Here is a 20,424-nt window from a genome sequence, read left to right as displayed (position 1 = left end):
GAACAGTGCTTTAAAACAAAAGCAACATAAAAACACATAAAGTCTTCTGCACTATTCTCTGTGAACAAATGCAAATAGAAATGTGAATAATAAATGCAACATTAAAGCCTGAACACACTCCACAATACACTCTTATTAAAGGGGTTGTAAAGGTACAATTTTGTTCCCCTAAATAGCTTCCTTTACCTTAGTGCAGTCCTCCTTCACTTACCTCATCCTTCCATTTTGCTTTTAAATGTCCTTATTTCTTCTGAGAAATCCTCACTTCCTGTTCTGTCTGTAACTCCACACAGTAATGCAAGGCTTTCTCCCTGGTGTGGAGTGTCGTGCTCGCCCCTTCCCTTGGATTACAGGAGAGTCAGGGCGCTCTCTACGTTGCAGATAGAGAAAGGAGCTGTGTGTTAGAGGGCGTCCTGACTCTCCTGTAGTCCAAGGGAGGGGGCGAGCACGACACTCCACACCAGGGAGAAAGCCTTGCATTACTGTGTGGAGTTACAGACAGAAAACCAGGAAGTGAGGATTTCTCAGAAGAAATAAGGACATTTAAAAGCAAAATCAAAGGATGAGGTAAGTGAAGGAGGACTGCACTAAGGTAAAGGAAGCTATTTTGGAAAAAAAATATTGTACCTTTACAACCCCTTTAATCCCTTGGCATTGGCCAATACACAAATATGCGGCCTCTCTGCGCCTGGTCCCTAACGCCGAGGGGGTGCAAATTTGCGTGAATTGTGTGAATACACCTGAGCTGAGAGCGTGCAGCATGCACGCTCCCGCCACAGTTACTATTGCCTAACCGGAAGCTCCCGATTGCAAGGAGCCACTCCAATCACGGCAGCCCCATGATCTTAAGCCATGCCCCACCTCCCGGCATCATAAACCTCTAAAAGGACCGGGAGGCGCCAGCGCTAAGAATTTGATGGTGCAGTACATGGTGCTAGAACACCAAATAAAATTTCACAGGTGCACACTTCGCTCTTAATTGAAAAAAATGTTCACCAGCTATATTTGACTTTTCATGACACGGTTGGTTGTTCAAAAGCACTTGCATCAAGAAAATGTAACTTGATTTCCTACCAGATAATGCTAGTCCTAGTCCAGTAATCAACTTCCCTATATAGATTCACAGAAGAAAGCCCTATTCTGAGTCCATTCAAGTTTCTTATTTAAACTGAAGCCCCAATAAAAGGGTTCTGGCGTCCCACATGTATGTTTTTTCCTCCCATTACTTTGTATGAACTCAACTGTCAACACAGTTCCAGTCCCTCTGGGATATTTTTTCTTCATTATAGTGTTCTCCTTCCATGAAAAGCCTAATTTAAATCACTGAAGAGAATTTTGTGATATGCTCAGTTTACCATAGCTGACAATTGTTTTCTCTCCTATACACATGGGCCCGGATTTAGAGAGATCTGCCTATCTTTAGGCGGGCGTAGCGTATCTCAGATACCATAACTTAGAGTGGCAGGTCCTGTATTCAGAAACAACTTGCGCTGTAAGTTACAGCGGCGTAGTGTATCTGACACGGCGTAAGCCCGCCTAATTCAAAATAGGCTGGTAGGGGGCGTGTTGTATGCTAAATAGTCGTGACCCCACGTAATTGACGTTACTAAGGAATGGCGCATGCGCCGTCCGTGAAAGTATCCCAGTGCGCTTGCTCCAAATTACGCCGCAAATAGTCATTGCTTTAGACGTGAACATAACTTACGCCCAGCCCTATTCGCGTACGACTTACGCAAACGACATAAACGACGCAAAATTCTACGCTGACCCGACGTCCATACTTAACATTGGCTACGCCTCATATAGCAGGGGTAACTTTACGCCGGAAAAAGCCTTATGTAAACGACGTAAATCAATGCGCCGGGGCGGACGTACGTTTCTGAATCGGCGTATCTCGCTAATTTGCATATTAGACGCGGAAATCAATGGAAGTGCCACCTAGCGGCCAGCGTAAATATGCACCCTAAGATACGACGGCGTAGGAGACTTATGGCGCTCGTATCTAGGCAACTGTGAGGCATATCCGATTCTATGAATCAGGCGCCGAGTTGCGACGCCCCGCATTCAGAGTTACGACTGCGTATCTGGAGATACGCCGTCGTAACTTCTTTCTGAATCCGGGCCATGAATTGTAGTATAAAATATTGTAAATCATTTCTAGTCCAGTAGGGGTCAGTATTTACAGGAGGAAAGGAGAATATATCTCACATAACGGTATGTATTATTTCTAACCTGTTATTAACCTGTTATTATTTTAGAGAGGAATATTTAGGGCTGCTATATAGTACATATGTTTTTTTTTTTTTTTCTTTGTTAGCTATAGCTGAAGATGAAAAAGAAAAGTGAACAGAAAATAAAACCAACATATGCATCAGAAACCTGAATCCATAAAACAGTACAACATCAAAGGGGTGCAGAATCCCATAACAACCACACATATTTCAGTCACATCTCACTTCATTGAATCACTAATTGACAGGGAGAAGGATACTTGCGTTCAATTCTCAAAGGGCTCAGTGAATCCTGTTTGGCAAATCAGAACAAATAAAAATTGTTCTGGACTTCCTAGAAGGGCACCAGCACTTCAGGCTGGAAACTTCTCCGTCTGTACAAGAACAGGGCTGCCTCAAACACCAGACTATTTATGCACTCCCCAACAACCTCGTAAGGGGTTGTAAAGGAATTTGTTTTCCCCTAAATAGCTTCCTTTACCTTAGTGCAGTCCTCCTTCACTTACCTCATCCTTCGATCTTGCTTTTAAATGTCCTTATTTCTTCTGAGAAATCCTCACTTCCTGTTCTTCTGTCTGTAACTCCACAACGTAATGCGAGGCTTTCTTCCTGGTGTGGTGAAAGCCTCTTGAGGGGGGAGGAAGCGAGCAGGAGTGTCAGGACGCCCACTAACACACAGCTCCTTTCTTTATCTGCAAAGTAGAGAGTGTCCTGACTTGCCCGCTCGCCCCCTCCCCCCTCAAGAGGCTTTCTCCACACCAGGGACAAAGCCTTGCATTACTGTGTGTAGTTACAGACAGAAGAACAGGAAGTGAGGATTTCTCAGAAGGAATAAGGACATTTAAAAGCAAAATCGAAGGATGAGGTAAGTGAAGGAGGACTGCACTAAGGTAAAGGAAGCTATTTAGGAACAATGTATACACCGCTCCTAAAGCGCCTCAAATAAGCTACTTGCAGGAATTTTTTTTGATGTCTTGCCAGTGCAGCGCCCCAGTGTGAAAGCATTCGGGCTTTCACACTGGTATTGCAGATGAGGCTTTTTTCAGGCAATATTTTTAATGCTAAAGCGCCTGAAAAAATGCCTCCAGTGTGAAAGGGGTCTAATGGACCATCTCCTGTACTATGTCTGCAGTCTCTGACCATCTCCTGTACTATGTCTGCAGTCTCTGATCATCTCTTGTATCATGTCTATAGTCTCTGACCATCTCCTGTAATATGTCTGCAGCCTCTGGCCATATCCTGTACGCTGTTTGCAGTCTCTGACCATCTCCTGTAATATGTCTGCAGTCTCTCATCTTCTTCTGTATCATGTCTGCAGTCTCTGACCATCTTCTGTATCATGTCTGGGGGCTCGTTTTAACAGAAGCCCTCCCTGTGTCCATCAGAGAGGCCCCCCTCCAGGTCCCAATAAAGTACCCTGCTTCTCTTCCTGTATTTTGTTTATTGTTAAGAGATCATGTAAGGATCCCAGGGTAATAAAGACTTTGTGGGGGAGCATCTCTGTGATTGAGCAGTTGCCATAGAAACATTTGTAAAGGGGATGAGTTAGTAAAATGACCACACCCATGTGGGGGTGTCAGAATTATTTATATGTTCCTGTTTACTCCAGGGGCCAAACTCAATTGATTGCAAGGCTGGCAAAAAAGCCGGAGTACCTAAGAAAGGAGTCATGGGGCCTAGATATTTATATATACCAAGAGTGGCTATCCCCTGGCCCCACATATAAAGTGTTTGTCTAATAAGTGCAACTGGAATTAGGGTGCCTTTTGCGAAAAGTTGGTAAAGTCCATGGAAGGGCGCAGAGGTCTATAGGGTTCATATGGCTCTCCAATTGCACCCATAACTTGGACAATTTTTGGTGTATCCAATCAACAATACGTGTAAATATTGCTGCCTTTTAGTAGGAATCAATATCGGGTACCCCTACTCCTCCTCATTTTGGTAGCGACAATGTTTTGAAGCTAATTCTAGGACGGGCTGAGTTCCAAACAAATTTGAAAAAAACATCCGGTGGATTTTGTGAAAATACAAGGCAGGGATATGGATTGGAATTGTTTGAAACAAATATAAAAACTGAGGGAGGATATTCATCTTGAGACATTTTTCATAGGCGTAAAAAGTCAAGTCCATCTGAATTTTTTGAAATATACAGTAGAAAGGAAATTCAAAAAATACAATTGTGATGCCAAGGTATCTGAATCCCTAGATAATGAATTGAAGAGGAACAAATCTTAAAAGGAAGATTATTTGAGAGTCTTGTCATAGTCATTTCTGATAAGGAGATATTTAGAAATTCTGTTTTATTATAGTTAACCTTAAAATTACCGCCTTCTCCAAATTTCTGTAACTCCTGGAATATGGCTGGGAGGAAAGTATGTGGTTGTGTTACAAATAAAAGCAAATTGTCTGCGAATAGGGCCATTTTTGCATGGAGAGGTCCTACAGGAATACCTGTGATATTTGGGTTCTGACTCAAGGCAATTGCCAGGTGTTCCATTGTAAAAACATATAAAAAAGGTGGTAGGGGGCATCCTTGGCAGGTTTTGTTGAAAATATGGAACACAGGAGACAAAGATCCATTTACCTTAATTCTAGCTGAGGGTGATGACTAGAGAGACATTATCCATAAAAGCATATGAGGACCTAGTTAAATCTGTTGAAGAGAGAGTCGGAGAAACTCCCAACTTACCCAATCAAATGCCTTTTCTGCATCAACTGCTAGAAGGCATATAGGAATATCACATGTATGGGCGCAGTCCATCAACAGAAGGGCTTTAATTGTGTTGATTCTAGCCTCTCGTCCACTAACGAAGCCAACATGGTCAAGAGATGTATTAGTTAGGGCAGTAATGGTTGTATTCTGCTGGATAGAACCTTGGCAAATATTTTTCGATCGATTCCTATTAACGATATTGGTCTATAGCAGGGGTGGACTGACCATTCGGGCACTCGGGCACTGCCCGAGGGCCCCACACCACTAGGGGGCCCCATCAGGATTGCCAGCCTCACTAACACCAGGGACAGTATGTAAAAATCTGTGTTTTTTTTCTATCTGTCCCTGAAATATATCTTACCGATATCCTTTTGGTCTAAAAATCCCAAGATTATAGCTGCCCCGCCTCTCCAGTACCCTTTCAGTGTGTGTATATGTATACTGTGTGTGCATACTGTGTAGCCCCATAATCTCCTATTGCCTGGGGCCCCATAATCTCCTATTGCCTTGGGGCCCCATAATCTCCTATTGCCTGGGGGCCCCATGAGTTGTCAGTCCGCCCCTGGTCTATAGTTCGCACAGAGGGATGGGTCTTTTTCTGGTTTTGGAATAAGCAAGATATGTGCCTCCAAGGTTTGTGTAGACAATGTGAAACCTTTTGCTATAGAGTTAAATACCTTAGTCAAAAAAGGAATAAGGGTCGGGCAAAAAGTTTATAAAATGCAGGTATAAATCCATTAGGACCTGGGCTTTTATCTGCTGGTGTATTGGCAATGGCCCTATCAACCTCTTCCAAAGTTTCAGTAATGGTAGGAAGACCAAAAGAAAAGAAGAGAAACAAAAAAAAAGGGGGGGGGGGATAAATTTCAGAAGGCACTCAAGAGAGAGTGTCACAGAAAAACCCTAATTTGTCTGCATTGACATAGGACACTGTGTGATGAATAACACAATAGGCATTAATCATGGCAATCCTATTTGGGGGGGAATAGACAAAAGGAGAAAAAAAAAAAAAAAGTTGTTTCCCTGTCAACAAAGCAGACGTGTTATCATCAAACTATGCCCACATAATTCAGCTGATGTTGAACAAGATAATGTATTGGAGAAGAACCAACAATCTTATGGCTATCTAACTGCACAAAGATAAAAAAAAGAAAAAGAACCACTACTACAACATGGGTTTATATCTCTTAAATGCTCTACATTCCTGGGGAAATAAATGTACCCAAAGTAAGTGGGGGACGGACAACTTGGCCCACAATGTACTTTTAGATGGAAATGGGTAAGATGGCCTAAAAAAGAAACAGATATGCTCACCATAAGCTGTAACTTGACAAAACCTCTATTAAAAAAAATATATATTTTTTAATTAAATTGTAGCCTAAAAAAATAAAGGGAGGGAAGGGCCAAATATGGTCACATGGTCTTTTAAACAGCATATCATCAATGTAGAAAAAAAAATATTAATAAAAAAATAAATAAATAAATAAAAAGGGGGGAGGACAGGGGTAGGATGGGTGAATGGGGATGAGGAAGAATCCCCCCTAAAACATGAGTGTATATCTCTTATATGCTCTACATCCCCATGGGTTAATACATTTACCCAAAGTGTGTAGAGGAGGGACAACTTGACTCACAATGTACACTGTGATGAAAATTGGTACCATAGCCTAAAAAAGAGCCAGATATGGTCGCTATGAGCTGTAACTTGACAAATCCTATATATATATATATATATATATATATATATATATATATATATATATATATAAAAAGTTAATACTTGTGAATACTATTTCAAGGCACTGTATATGTGAACACTACCAAGAATTGCACAGATACCAAGACTATATTATCTCAATGCCAGTATTCCTGTCCGGGATGTAGATCTTGAACCCTGGATAGTGCCAGAACAAAGGTGGTGCTATCCTTATCAGGAAAAAAGTAGATTTTTTATATATAGTTAGTGATCTCTGTTAGAGGTATTAAATACCTGTTTGTGTAACACCTTCACATTACTTACCATTCATGACATAACATGAAAATATATACTGTACCTGATCTTAGCTGCATTTTAAACACTTGCCAAAATTCGAAAGCAGCTACTGGTATAATATTAGGTAATGTAAGTAAACTGTTAATAAATCCCTTAGATTACTCTTATCTGGGCACTTCCACCATGAAAAGAACATGAGAATAATGTTGGAGAATATTAGTAATAAGTATTCACTATCACCCCCGGCACTGGATTATATGTTTCTAGCAGTGACCGTAGAGATCTGTGAATATTATGATAGTTGTACAATGTGAAGTTTATTATACATCATCCTACAGACATCTAGGTGTAGGGAGGGGATGGTCGTGTCCAATCAGATCTGATCACATTTACATTGATGTCTGCACTCTGTATTTAATACACAGGGGAGATAGAATACAATCCACAGATCTCTGCCTGAGTCACCTGCACCATGTCGTGGTCTGTCCTCTTCATCACTTCTCTATTATTCTGCACAAGTAAGAGGGGAAATGGGTTATTAATGTCTAAGCTGGAGACCAGCTATAGGAGAAAGAGGGAGTTTAATGTACATATTACAAGTGATCTCTGCTGTACTTTTTATATGAATTTATTTCTGTATTTCAGATTGTGCTGCTCAGGTGAGTGTGACCCAGCCAGCCGCTCAATCCGTCTCTCCTGGGAACACGATGACATTACCTTGTACAGTTACTGGGTTCAGTATAGGTGATCGCTGGGTGTACTGGTATCAGCAGAAAACAGGGGACAGACCCCGGTATCTGTTATGGTATTACAGTGACAGCAGCAAACACCAAGGAGCCGGGGTCCCTGATCGGTTCTCTGGATCCAAAGACACCCCAAAGAACACAGGATATTTAACCATTAAGTCAGTGATGTTAGAAGATGAAGCCGATTATTATTGTGGTATGTGGCAACCAGATGGCAAAGGGTTGCACACTGATACATTCTAAGGAGGAAGTTATACACATTACCTCACAGGACTGGGTCATTTTCCAAAAGCAGATAATATTTTAGAAACTCTATTGTATACTTTTTTGTTTTTTTGTATTGTGTTTATTAGTTATTTTGCCATATTTAAGTTTGGAGCAGTAGTAAAGTAAGATCTTAAGATATGAATAGGTATTTAAAGATAATTCCATGGTATTTTGAAGTAGAACATTTGTACATACCAAACAACGCTGCTTTCAGGGAAATTACAACATTTAAAAAAATGTCTGCCTTTAATGCCGCGTACACACCATCGCTTTCTGCGATGGAAAAAAACGTCATTTTCAAAAACGTCAATTTAATTGACCGTGTGTGGGCAAAAACGTCGTTTTATGTCTTCTAAAAAACGACAGAAAAAAATTGAAGCATGCTTCAATTTTATGTGTCGTTTTTGGCCGACGTCGTTTTCTGTGTTCTAAACATTGACCGTGTGTACGTAAAAACGTCGATTTAAGCCCGCGCATGCTCAGAAGCAAGTTAGGAGACGGCAGCGCTCATTCATGTAAAACGACTGTTCAGAATGGAATCAGCACATTCGTTAAGGTGTTTTTCAGCTTATAGACAAGAAAATAAAGCGCTTCTTTAACCCCTGCTTTTAACTGCTACCCAGAAATGGACGTTTGTTGTGGCTGATCTTGTTACATAGTTATGACAAGCTTTTAATTAGTTTCTTTCTTGTTTGATAATGTTTATGTTTGTGTTCTGTTATTTAGTTGTATCTTCCATCTTAAACATTTTAAATATATATATTGGTCCACCTTATTTTTTTTTTTTTAATTTTTGTCACCAATTTGATTAGTAATCTCTATTTTGTTTTTATTTAGGAGTGTGTGAAGTGTCTGCAACAACCTAATTTTTTAGTTAACTCACCCACAAGCATGTTTTTTTACCTTGTTAATGTTTGCATTATTTATTTTGGAATGGGTCTGCCCATTCAATACTGATCTCTCAAATCTACAATAAAGAAACATGTTGAAATTTGGCTGAAAAATTAACATTTATTTTAGTCTTCCTAAAAATTTCAAAAAAAAAGGTGGCAACCCAAAAACACAACATAATAAAAACAAAGATGCCAAGGTAGGCAGCACTTTAGAGCATGCTTGATTTTTTCTGAAAACAAGGGTCCCCGAAGCCACAAATACAGCCTGTGAGTCCACATTAAAATTCCATCAGGGGCACCGTATTATTTCTTCGCCTTTTTCTTCCCAGCAGCCTTCCCTGCAGTCTTCCCTGCAGCCTTCCCTGTAGCCCGAGTCCTTGGGGGCTGGGTTCCTGGAGGAGATGAGGTGGCAGGAGCCAGAGCAGCCTCATGAGGTGGAGGAGCAGGAGCAGGTGCAGGAGCAGGAGCAGGAGCAGGAGCAGGAGGAGCAGCAAGGACAGGAGGAGCAATCCGCACAATGTGGGTGTCGTCATCGAGCTGCCCCAGGGATGCCATGGTTATGGCTTGGAAGATGAGGAGTTCGCAGCGCACACGCTGGCTCTGCTCCAGATTGTACATCTTGGCTGCAATGAGCGCTGCGAACCCCTCAACTTCACTGGGTGGCTCTCGGATGGCTGCAGTAGCTTGGCGAAGCAGGCCCTGGGTCTCCTCCTCCATTTGTCGCATACTCCTGAGCCGTTTATTGGGATTGCGGAATGGAGGGATCCGGGAGATGGTATCCCGCCGGCGTGCCTCCTGGGTCCCACTGGGGCCTGCCACCTCCTGGCTCCCAGTGGGCTCTGCCACCTCCTGCCTTGCAGTTGGCCCTGGCTCCTCCTGGCTCCCTGTGGGCCCTGTCTCTTCCTGGCTCCCTGTGGGCCCTGGCTCTTCCTGGCTCCCTGTGGGCCCTGGCTCTTCCTGGCTTGGGTCTGCCTGTGTATCAAAAAAAGGAACATATGTTATTTGTGTTTGACATTAATCACACACATTTTTACAATCATGAGTGATGCAAATTGAATGTCAATATATATTACACACAGGGTCGCCATCCTTAATTATGTGGCCCCTTAAACACCTTCAGACATGGTCCCCCTGGAATTATGTGGGTTGTTGCATGCCTAATTTATTAAATAAGTGGCCTTTTCCCCAAAAATTTATTTATTCAATTTAGTGTCAACTAGATAGTACTCAAAAAGTGTGTCTTCCATCTGGGACCCCTTGCAGGTGTATTGCGTTACTCCCCCCTACTGGCCTATCTGAAAATGCCAGCCACTCCTTCATAAACATTATTAATTTGCCCATTTTGACCCCATCATGTTTTCCCACTACTGACTATTGATCCTATCCCTAAACTTACGAGATTCACATAGAATTTAGAACAATAGTAACATACATTTACCATTATTACTATACTTGTCATATACTAACTAAATTCATACAAAAAACACATACCATTCTCCATGGCTCACAATTGGGGTCCTCCAGGAACTCTTCCTCTTCCTCCGAGCTTGCCTGCTCTTGTCTGCAGGGAACACTGGAGGATTGGCTGCTGGGAAGCTGGGAGCTACCTCTTGGGGGAAGGGTAGACATGGATGTCCTGGTCTCAATGTGGTCGTCCAGGAACTGCAGCTGACTATAGTACCACAGGGTTGGTTTGTATATGGAGTCAGCTGCAGCCCCAGACCTCATTGAGGCCAGGACTTGGACCCGTTGGGCCCTGTAGGTGCCCCTGATGGAATTGATTTTGCTTTTTACAGTGGCTGTTGTGGCGTTGGGGACCCTTGTTTTCAGAAAAACAAGCATGCTCTGTCTAGCTTTCTCCCTGGCATCTTTGTTTTTATTTATTGTGCTTTTGGTTTGCCACAGAACAGGATGTTCCTTCCATTTTTGTATGAATTCTGTCAGGAACTCCGCATCCTTGAAGGGATCCATTCTTTCTGCACATGAAACAGAAGCCAAAACATAATGTCATTAAAGCCACTAGCTTACTTCCCCTAACTAGCCCACAAACTCATTCCCTATTCACTATAATAAAGTCGGAATAAAAAACTTACGTCTCGTCGTTAGGAAAGATCGTGATTTACGCCTTCTTCCACAGACTATGCACGCCGTTTACAAACACGTCCCATCCCTTTTACACTACGCACGCGTGACGCTCCGCACGACACCCTGCCCCTGACGTTCGGTATCGTCCTTTCCACGCCCCTTCTCTGTCGTTTGGTGAGTGAGAAAAGATGGACAACATGGAGGTGTATTCTAGCTCAAGCCAGGAGGCAGGCCAGGCCCAACCACGCCGCAGATTCCGGTGCAGAGCCTCCAATATGAGTTTTCAGGAAATGGTGGAGATGGTCACCATATTGAGGAGGGAGGACTATGATGCCAAGCATGGCCCCTACATGCATCCCAATAAAGTAAAAGCCCAAATTATGGAGAAGGTCATCCGTAGGCTCCAGCGGAAGTTTGGGAAAACCAGGAGCAGAGAGCACCTGCGCAAAAGGTGGTCGGATTTAAAAAAAAGGGAACCCCACCAACTTTACAGAATTAATAGGGTGATTCGAAGAAGAAGTAAGTTTTTTCCATGTGTATTAATTATTTTGGTGTGTTCTTTGTGCCATTTTTTTTTTTTTTCCAGGTTGACCATAAAATGAATATTATGAATGTGGACGCATGATGCAGTCGTCGTAGTCGTCGTTCATTCGCTGACTTTCAATAATCCAAGACCATATTAATGAGAAATGGCATCATGCCTAGTTTGCATGTGCAAAGGGGAGTTGAAGCACTGTATCTGAATAAAAATCGTAAATTTAGGAATTGTGGGCGAATGAACGACGACTCCTATGACCAATTAGTCGACACAAATATGAAAGTTGTGACATTTTTGGGGCTTAAAAAAAAGGTGTATTCAATTCTGGAATTGATGGAAATGTGTTTCAGCTTATTTTAGAAGAAACGTAAATACCTTGAGATTCACAAAAAGGAGCGTTTGCTACTCCTTTTTTTATTGAACATGTGTACTCAGTAGCACAATTGTTTGTCACAATCACAACCTATGTTGGGTCACACACAGGGGTGAGCAGATCCAGGGGAGACTTGGTTAGCTTACATATCTAAAATTAAAAATTTGGTTAACAGATTTGACATTACTTTGTGAATGGATTAAATACTGGTCTATTTTCTTGATAATTGTTTAAAAATCAACAATATTGACCTTTTGTTTATAATTTATTAATTTTTGGGTGTCATTTCAGGCCGCTCGTAATGTTTGAACCTCATGTTTTCCCTTTCTTCAATCTTGTAGGGCACAATGAAGCAGAAAGGCAGGAGGCACAAGCCAATCAAGCCACACCCCCGAGGGATGTAGAGGAAGAGGAACCTGCCTCAACATCCGGTAAAGTAACATCTACCACATTTTCTGTGAATATAGATATAGGCATACAATCTTTTAACACATGTTTTGGTTCCACATTTCAGGAGGAAATCGGGCTGGTCAGGGACTGGACACGTATAGTGCCCAGCTCCTCATCGGCGAGGTTCTCACCTGCAGGGCCCAAGTCGAGGACATACGTCTGGCCTGCCGTGAAATACGCCACAAAGCAAAGACGCTGGAACGGCAGCTTAAAAATTTTATTAATGTTTTGGGGAGGGTTTAATTGTTTGTGTATTTTCTTTTTTCCTTGAATTTGAAAAAAAAAAAATAAAAATAAAAAAAAAATTATTATATTTTGTACTAATCAAAAAAGACCAAAAAAAAATAAAAATTATTATATTTTGTACTAATCAAAAAAGACCAAAAAAAAAAAAAATATTATATTTTGTACTAATCAAAAAAGACCAAAAAAAAATAAAAAATATTATATTTTGTACTAATCAAAAAGAAAAAAGTAACAAATAAATAACATTTTGGACTCCAAACAATTTGTGTCTAGTAATTGGTATCAATGCAGACTCATTCAATTACTCAGGCATATTTGTAGAGTTATTAAGATTTAACACTCATGGGAATTTATGACATCCCAAACACATGGCTGGATGAGAACCTAGGAAAAAGAAACATTACCCCCCAAAACTTACAAATAACTAAAATCAAAAAAATAAACACTGTTTCATCAAACAAAAAGTAAATTTAATTCTTTAGTCAAGATCAGGCATTTCAATGGCCCCCCTCCCCATAAAATAGTCCACATATGATTGACGCACTGCACGTGCGGTTTGGGGGGCCAAGCCTCTATGGCTAGCCTGATGTCCCGGCTCCGGAGCCACAACATCAGCCTCATCAGGCAATACCGTCAGGTAAGTTTGTGAATTTCGTTTCAAAAAATTGTGCAAAATGCAACAAGATAGGATGATGTAATTCCACTTGTATTCCGCCAGGTTTATTGCTGTTAAAAACAATCTGAATCGGCTGGCCATGATTCCAAAGGCATTCTCTACCACACGTCTTGCTCTGGCCAGCCGATAATTAAAAACCCTCCTCTCATGGGTGAGGGTGCGTCCGGGAAATGGCCTCATGAGGTGGGGACCCAAACCAAAAGCCTCATCTGCTACAAACACGAAGGGCAGACCCTCTTCGTTCTCCTCCGCAGGTGGCAATCCTAGGTCCTCCAACCGAAGCCGTTGGGCGAACTCCGTCTCCGCAAAGACACCGCCGTCCGACATCCGGCCATTTTTCCCAACATCCACGTACAAGAACTCGTAATTTGCAGAGACCACCGCCATCAAAACAACGCTGTGGAACCCCTTGTAATTGAAGAAATGGGATCCACTATGGGGTGGGGGCACAATGCGGATGTGCTTGCCATCAATGGCTCCTCCGCAGTTCGGAAAGTTCCAACGCTGGGAGAAGTCCGCTGCCACAGTCTGCCATTCCTGTGGCGTGGTGGGGAACTGGATAGAAAGAAAATAAAAAATACATTAAAACAAAGATTTTGAACAGAATATAGCTAAAATTACAAGGGATCCCACCAACAATTCCACAAAAAAGGTTAGTATTAAAAAATAACATGTGAACACTTAAGCATATTAATCACCCCCCTCTGATGTTGAAAAAATATATTTAGGGGGAGTGGGGCTCAAGATGAGTTTCTCACATGAGAAACAACCCCCCAAAAAAAATCTAACTAAGAAAAATAATTATTAGTATGTAGTTCAAAAATCTAGGGGGGGGGGTTTGGACAATGGAGGCCACAAATAAACGGGGATATAGGGACACACAAAATGCAGCACTACAATGGAGGCCACAAATAAACGGGGATATAGGGACACACAAAATGCAGCACTACAATGGAGGCCACAAATAAACGGGGATATAGGGACACACAAAATGCAGCACTACAATGGAGGCCACAAATAAACGGGGATATAGGGACTATGCTAGGTGGGTTTGGCCACAACATAGAATGATGGACAGGTTGGCTAAATTAAATAAACATGTAGGGCTTTACAAATTGTGTAGAACAGCATACATAGAGACAAAGTGAGCATTCTGAGCATATTAGAAAAGTTATATTATTTTTTTTTTTTGGGACATAGTTTGACCATTGAAAGAACACCACTTACCTTAACATAGTCCTCCTGAAGAACCTGAATGATGGCCGAACAGGTCTCCGGGATTATGAGGCCCAGAGCCTGGGGGGAGATGCCCGTCGAGAACTTCAAGTCCTGCAGACTTCTCCCTGTTGCAAGGTAGCGCAACGTAGCAACTAGCCTCTGCTCAGCAGTGATGGCTTCCCGCATAACGGTGTCCTGCCTGGTGATATATGGCGACACCAAAGCCAAAAGCTGCTGAAATACGGGGTCAGACATCCTAAGAAAATTCCTGAAATCATCAGGGTTATTTTCTCGGATCTCCCGCAGCAGAGGCATATGAGAGAACTGGTCCCTGCGTAGCAACCAGTTCTTGGTCCACAACCTCCTCCTCACCCTGTTCATGGACCGTCGCTGGGATGCAGCACACATCCTAACAACAAGCACAGCACGATCTCGGTGACGAGTTCGTACCCGCAACATGGCTAGAAAACGGTCGTCAAATCAGATCAGACTAAAAATTACGCCCTGAAGTAAAGAATGGCCTTTGAAGAACGACCTGCTAAACAGCACCGTGCACACAAAACGTAATGCCTAAACAAATACGTCCTTAGTACAAGCACTGTATCACAGATCCGACAACAAATAGACAAACTGTACGACAGAAAACGAAATTTAAAGCACAGTCAGTGAAAATCACGAATCGTATCTCACCAAACTTTTACTAACACGCAGCAACACGATATCAGCAAAAGAGGCCGTCTTCCGCATGGAAACGACCCTTTATAGTGACGTCGTGCGTGATTGACGGAACTGCGCTGTGCTAGAGCGTTGTGAAAAAGCGATGGTGTGTATGCTACGTCGTTGTTCAAATTGAAGTTTGAAAAATGACGTTTTTTTAAAGCACATAAAGCGTCGCATTTTTCCATCGCAGAAAGCGATGGTGTGTACGCGGCATAATCCTTAAATTTGCCATTTCTTTCATTAATAATTTTCAGCACATACGAGGTCCCTACATTTGAATTTTCTTCCAGTCTTGCAATGGTAAGTGCGTTCACACGTTAAGTCAGGTTGAAAAAACACACAAGCCCATGTGGTTTAACCAAAATAAATAAATAGAAGACATCCATATACAGAACCCTATACCCAACATTGACTCAGAGTAAGACAAACAAGAACCCTATACAGTATGGTCCAATTGGCTCCAACGGGGGGAAAAAATTACTTCCTGATCCCTTGAGACAATCGGATGTTCCCTGGATCAACAATCTATGGTGTTAATGTCACACAAGCAGAAATTAAATGCTTGATGCATTTATTGATGAAAATATATTATGTGTTAATTTAAAACTTTTACTTATACTTTTTACCATATATCACATGTATAGTTCTATATACCCAACACAATATGCACGATCAGTCAAATATCACATATCTTTATTTTTATCCTCTAATTCTGACATGTTTTGCAGTCAATGGCTGTTCATAAAAAACTGTGGATTATTGTAAAAAGGAAAATGGGCAGATATATCTGTACATACTGGAAATGTATATACAGTCACCACACGTCTTATTCATATTACATAACAGATCTAAAAACAAAGTTCCATACATTTTAAGTCTAACTTCACTATGTATTAAATGCCCATTTGTTTCCCCTGGCAGCCTTTGGCATGAACTCAGTAATAGGAGTTTAAGAATTTTATTGAAGAAAAGTTTTTAAGAAATAGTTATTGCGGGAGGTTACAATAAGTAGTAATGTCTCCGGTGGCAACTGAGGTAGAATCTTACAGCAATATAGAAGTGTGCACAGAAGAACATTTACAAAGCATGTTACTTAACCACTTGAAGACCGCCCACCGCATATATACGGCAGGGCGGCTCTATTGCGCGAAACAACGTACCTGTATGTAATTTCGTGAAATAGATACTGTGAGCATGCGCACGCCCGCTGAACAGAGGGGGAGCCAATCAGCGACCGCACCACAAAGAGGCAGAACGGGTATCTGCCTATGTAAACAAGGCAGATCCCCGTTCTTACAGGGAAATACAAAGATCTTCTGTTTCTTGTAAGCAGGAACAGATATCTCTGTGTTCTTCCTGTCAGTCCATCCCCCACACACTCCCAGGGAACACAGTTAACCCTTTGATTGACCCTGATGTCAATCCCTTCCCTGCCAGTGTCATGTATACAGTGTCAGTGATTTTTTTAGCACTGATCACTGCATTGGTGTCACTGGTCCCCAAAAAGCTCAAGAAAAGAGGTTGTACTACACTAGGTAGTGACATGGCGGACTTTCAAAGGCAATCACAGGGACATTTTTGGTTATAAAAAATATAGATTTAATTACAAAAATACAGATATACAAATACATTTCAATAAAATATGTTGAGAAAAGTACATAAATACATATTCCTAAGCAATATTTTCGTCTCGCCGACGCGTCTCGCCTTACGGCTTCTTCAGGACGAGTTTTGAGATTTTATGACAAAAAGGTATTGCTACTTGCATACGTCTGAAAAGAAATATAAACTTGTAACATACAAACAACATAGAAACATAATCCATTAAAACATTGAGAGCCAACATGCAACAAGAGACTCGAAGAAATACCAATTGAGTTGATGGCCATCCACATCCATCAAGGATCATTGGAATCACAGGTAGAGAAGTACCATGTGATAAGTTGGTAAGCTGTTGGAACAAAAATAAACAAAAAATAGACAGAGAATATATATATGCAAATACTATATGCATATATATATCTATATATGCATAATGATATATTAACTTGAGCAGGTAGAAATGGGGGCAGTGGGAGACCTACCCCAATGTGAGGAGAAAAGAAAATCTCCTAATGATGTAAGGGGACCACAGCGATAATAAATTGCAGGTTCTAAAATAAAAGAGAGAATAAATAGGTAAAGCCATGTGTAGCCTGGCAGGAGTTAAAAACAAATTAATAGCTAGATATCAAAGTTACAGAGGCAACCCATTTACCTGGAAGTAAAAACAGAAGAGCAAAACCGGGACCAGTAAGGCAAAAAGCAGGTGGAGGGAGCCTGGAGGAAAAATAAATCCCGACACAAGGCAGCCACACTGCACTGTCCAGTAACGGGCAGACCGGAGGGTTGGAAGCCTGTATAGAATACAGCCAGGGTCACAATTGGAGCGAGACAAGCAGGCAAAACCAAAGGTAAAACGAGCACACAGAAATCCTTTATAAAGAAGCCCCAATGGGGAGAGATAGATACCTTACAGCCGTGGAGGTTTAGTATGTCCCGGGGGGGTAGCAGCCTGTGCTCCGCGCCGAGTGAGGCAGCTGAGATTGGCTTTATAAAGGCTAGCACTCGTGGGTAACACGTCTCACGTCGAGGAGACGCGATGACGTCATAATAATCGCGCCGGAGGCAGCGGCGCATAAACATAGAGAGAGGAGGGTCAGCTGGTACAGGCCAAGGTAGCTCAGCCCAATGAGCACCGCAGTGTGGCCAATGAAAGCACAGGCGGCTTCAGAGGGCGGTGCCGAAGGGACCATAGGTCCCCACCCCACCCCGTCATTCATAATGGACTGGGCGTGGCCATGGGCGGGGCGGTATGGATCGTAGTGTCGAACCTCACCAGCCCCTACACCCGAGCACAATCGAAATAAATCTCAGGGTAATGTCAGCAGACCAGCCCTAGAAGGAAGAGATAGTTAAAGATAGGCAGACTTGAAGGACAGATACCATTTCTATAGCCTAGTAATGGCACATAAGGACATAATTAGCAACAGAGAAGCGCAGAGCAGGAGGTCCCCGTTTATAATTACTAAACCTAGTTAAATATTGACAGTTTCTCAGATACGCCCATTAATCTAAAATGTTTTAAATGTATCACAAGTTTATAAGCACAGCTAGAATCCAATGTGGATTCTAGCTGTGCTTATAAACTTGTGATACATTTAAAACATTTTAGATCATAATTGATCACCGCCATTACTAGTAAAACCAATAAAAAAAATGTAAATGCCATAAATCAATCCCCTAGTTGGTAGACGCTGTAACTTTTGCGCCAACCAATCAATATAGTGTCAGATTTGTCGGTCGCAATGTCGCAGACATGCTAAAAATTGCTGATCACCGCTATTACTAGTAAAACCAATTAATAAAATGTAAATGCCATAAATCAATCCCCTAGTTTGTAGACGCTATATCTTTTGCGCAAACCAATCAATATACACTTATTGTGTGTTTTTTTTACTAAAAATATGTAGAAGAATACATATTGGCCTAAATTGATGAAGAAATTAGATTTTAAATTTTTTTGGGGGATATGTATTATAACAGAAAGTAAAAAAAAAAAATATATATATATATTTTTTTTTTTCAAATTGTCAGGCTATTTTGTTTAACGCGAAAAAAAAAAAAGCAGAGCTGCAATAGTATCAGAGGGTATACAACCGCTTTAACTTCCCAGATAAATTGGCCCATATAGCACTAGCAGCTTCAGTACTTTTGAAGACAATTTGAGGCTTTGTATCTTCAGCTAGCCACTCTCGTGGGTGCACTTAAACTCCAGAAAAGCAGGGTCAAACAACACAACTGGCCCAGATTATCAAGTAAAGAATGCAGGCTCGTCCTCAGAAACGTGAAAAAACAATGGTGTCTGTATACAGTGGCTTTGTGAATGGATGGCCTTATCCTTTAGCCCAGTGGCACTACAAGTCTCAGAAAGATGACTAACAGCAATGATGTCTGTATACAGTGTCCATTTAACTCTGTCTGTGTGCAGTGTCCTTGTTTCCTGAAACTGGTCAAAAGCCCTCTCACCCAATACTGCAGCTAAGGCCCAAATTAATGTCCTGGAACATAGAGGCTCTTCTAGGGACCCGACTGGTCATCACCTCACACTGGAAAGCTTCACACCGTCGATGCAGGTGTGCCTGGATATGCACCTGGGATCCCTCTCTCTCAGGCTGGATGTCCCGATGCCTGGATGTAGTCTGAGAAAGCTCCTCAGATCAGCAAGAGGGAGTCTCTAGTTAATTTTTCTTTAGAGCAGACTGGCTATTGTAGTTCTGTCTCCATAGAAAGCTATGGGTCCATCTTAGATGGGGACTGCATATCCCAGAATCCTTTGCAGCTGCTGGTTAAAGTCCTTCTGATTTGCTCCTGTCATTGGCTCTTCTTTTGCCAATTGGGACACAGGGGAGGGGAGGATACAGAGTGAGCAGCCCTGTGTATGAAGAGAAAAAGGAGGGGGGAGAAATCCCCTGCAGACATGACAGGCACACTCTCCCTCTCTGGAAAACCTGTGTGATTCCCTCGGCGGCCAGCTTGGTAAGGCGCAGGAGAAAGCAGGGCACCTGCTACAAAGAGATTCCACACCTATGGTCACTAAAATTTCAATATCAGGAACCCAAAGGCCTTTGATCCCTTGTAAAAAAATATTTTTGTCTTTAATATATAAAGATAAACTCACCACAAATGGTCTCAAATAAGAATCAACTCATTTGTTGGCATTCTTAGTAAGGCTCTGTTTGCCAGGAATTATGGGTCTAACTGGGGAATTCTTAACCCTGTTTTGGAACTCGGGCAAGGCATAGAATGAAGGTATTCTAAGGAATTCCGTTCTAATGAATTACCAAGTCATTTTGGAAATAGTATTGTCCTGATATGCCTCATCTACCAACCAATAAAAATCATTCCAATTATTTAGCGATACTGGTGATGTGGGGAACTACCAGTCTGTGTTCTTAAAGCGGAGTTCCACCCAGAAATAGAACTTATCTACTGATCCGGTTCCTCCCCCCTCTGGTGTCACATTTGACACCTTTTAGGGGGGGAGTAGATCTACACTATATCAGGGGAAAATCATGGGTGCATGTTATATGCCGAACGCCTGCCTCGGAGGGGACGAGCGCCGCTGAAATAGACAAACCCAAAGGCCTTTGATCCCTTGTAAAAAAATATTTTTGTCTTTAATATATAAAGATAAACTCACCACAAATGGTCTCAAATAAGAATCAACTCATTT

At 41.8% G+C, this 20,424-nt stretch overlaps 3 gene segments (V, D, J or C); all 3 read left to right on the top strand.

The window, feature by feature from the left end:
• Window positions 1-20,424, top strand: part of LOC120936501 — a 339,157-nt gene that overhangs the window by 220,311 nt on the left and 98,422 nt on the right.
• The window catches only part of LOC120936375, a 167,481-nt gene that overhangs the window by 53,841 nt on the left and 93,216 nt on the right, over window positions 1-20,424 (top strand).
• Window positions 7,348-8,144, top strand: LOC120936544. The segment is given in 2 exon segments: window positions 7,348-7,455; window positions 7,583-8,144. Coding segments are annotated over 2 exon segments (390 nt in total).

Source organism: Rana temporaria, chromosome 1 (assembly GCF_905171775.1).
Source record: "Rana temporaria chromosome 1, aRanTem1.1, whole genome shotgun sequence".
NCBI classification, from domain to species: domain Eukaryota; kingdom Metazoa; phylum Chordata; class Amphibia; order Anura; family Ranidae; genus Rana; species Rana temporaria.
Note: the sequence above shows the minus strand (reverse complement) of the source record. Positions and strands in the feature narration are given on the sequence as shown.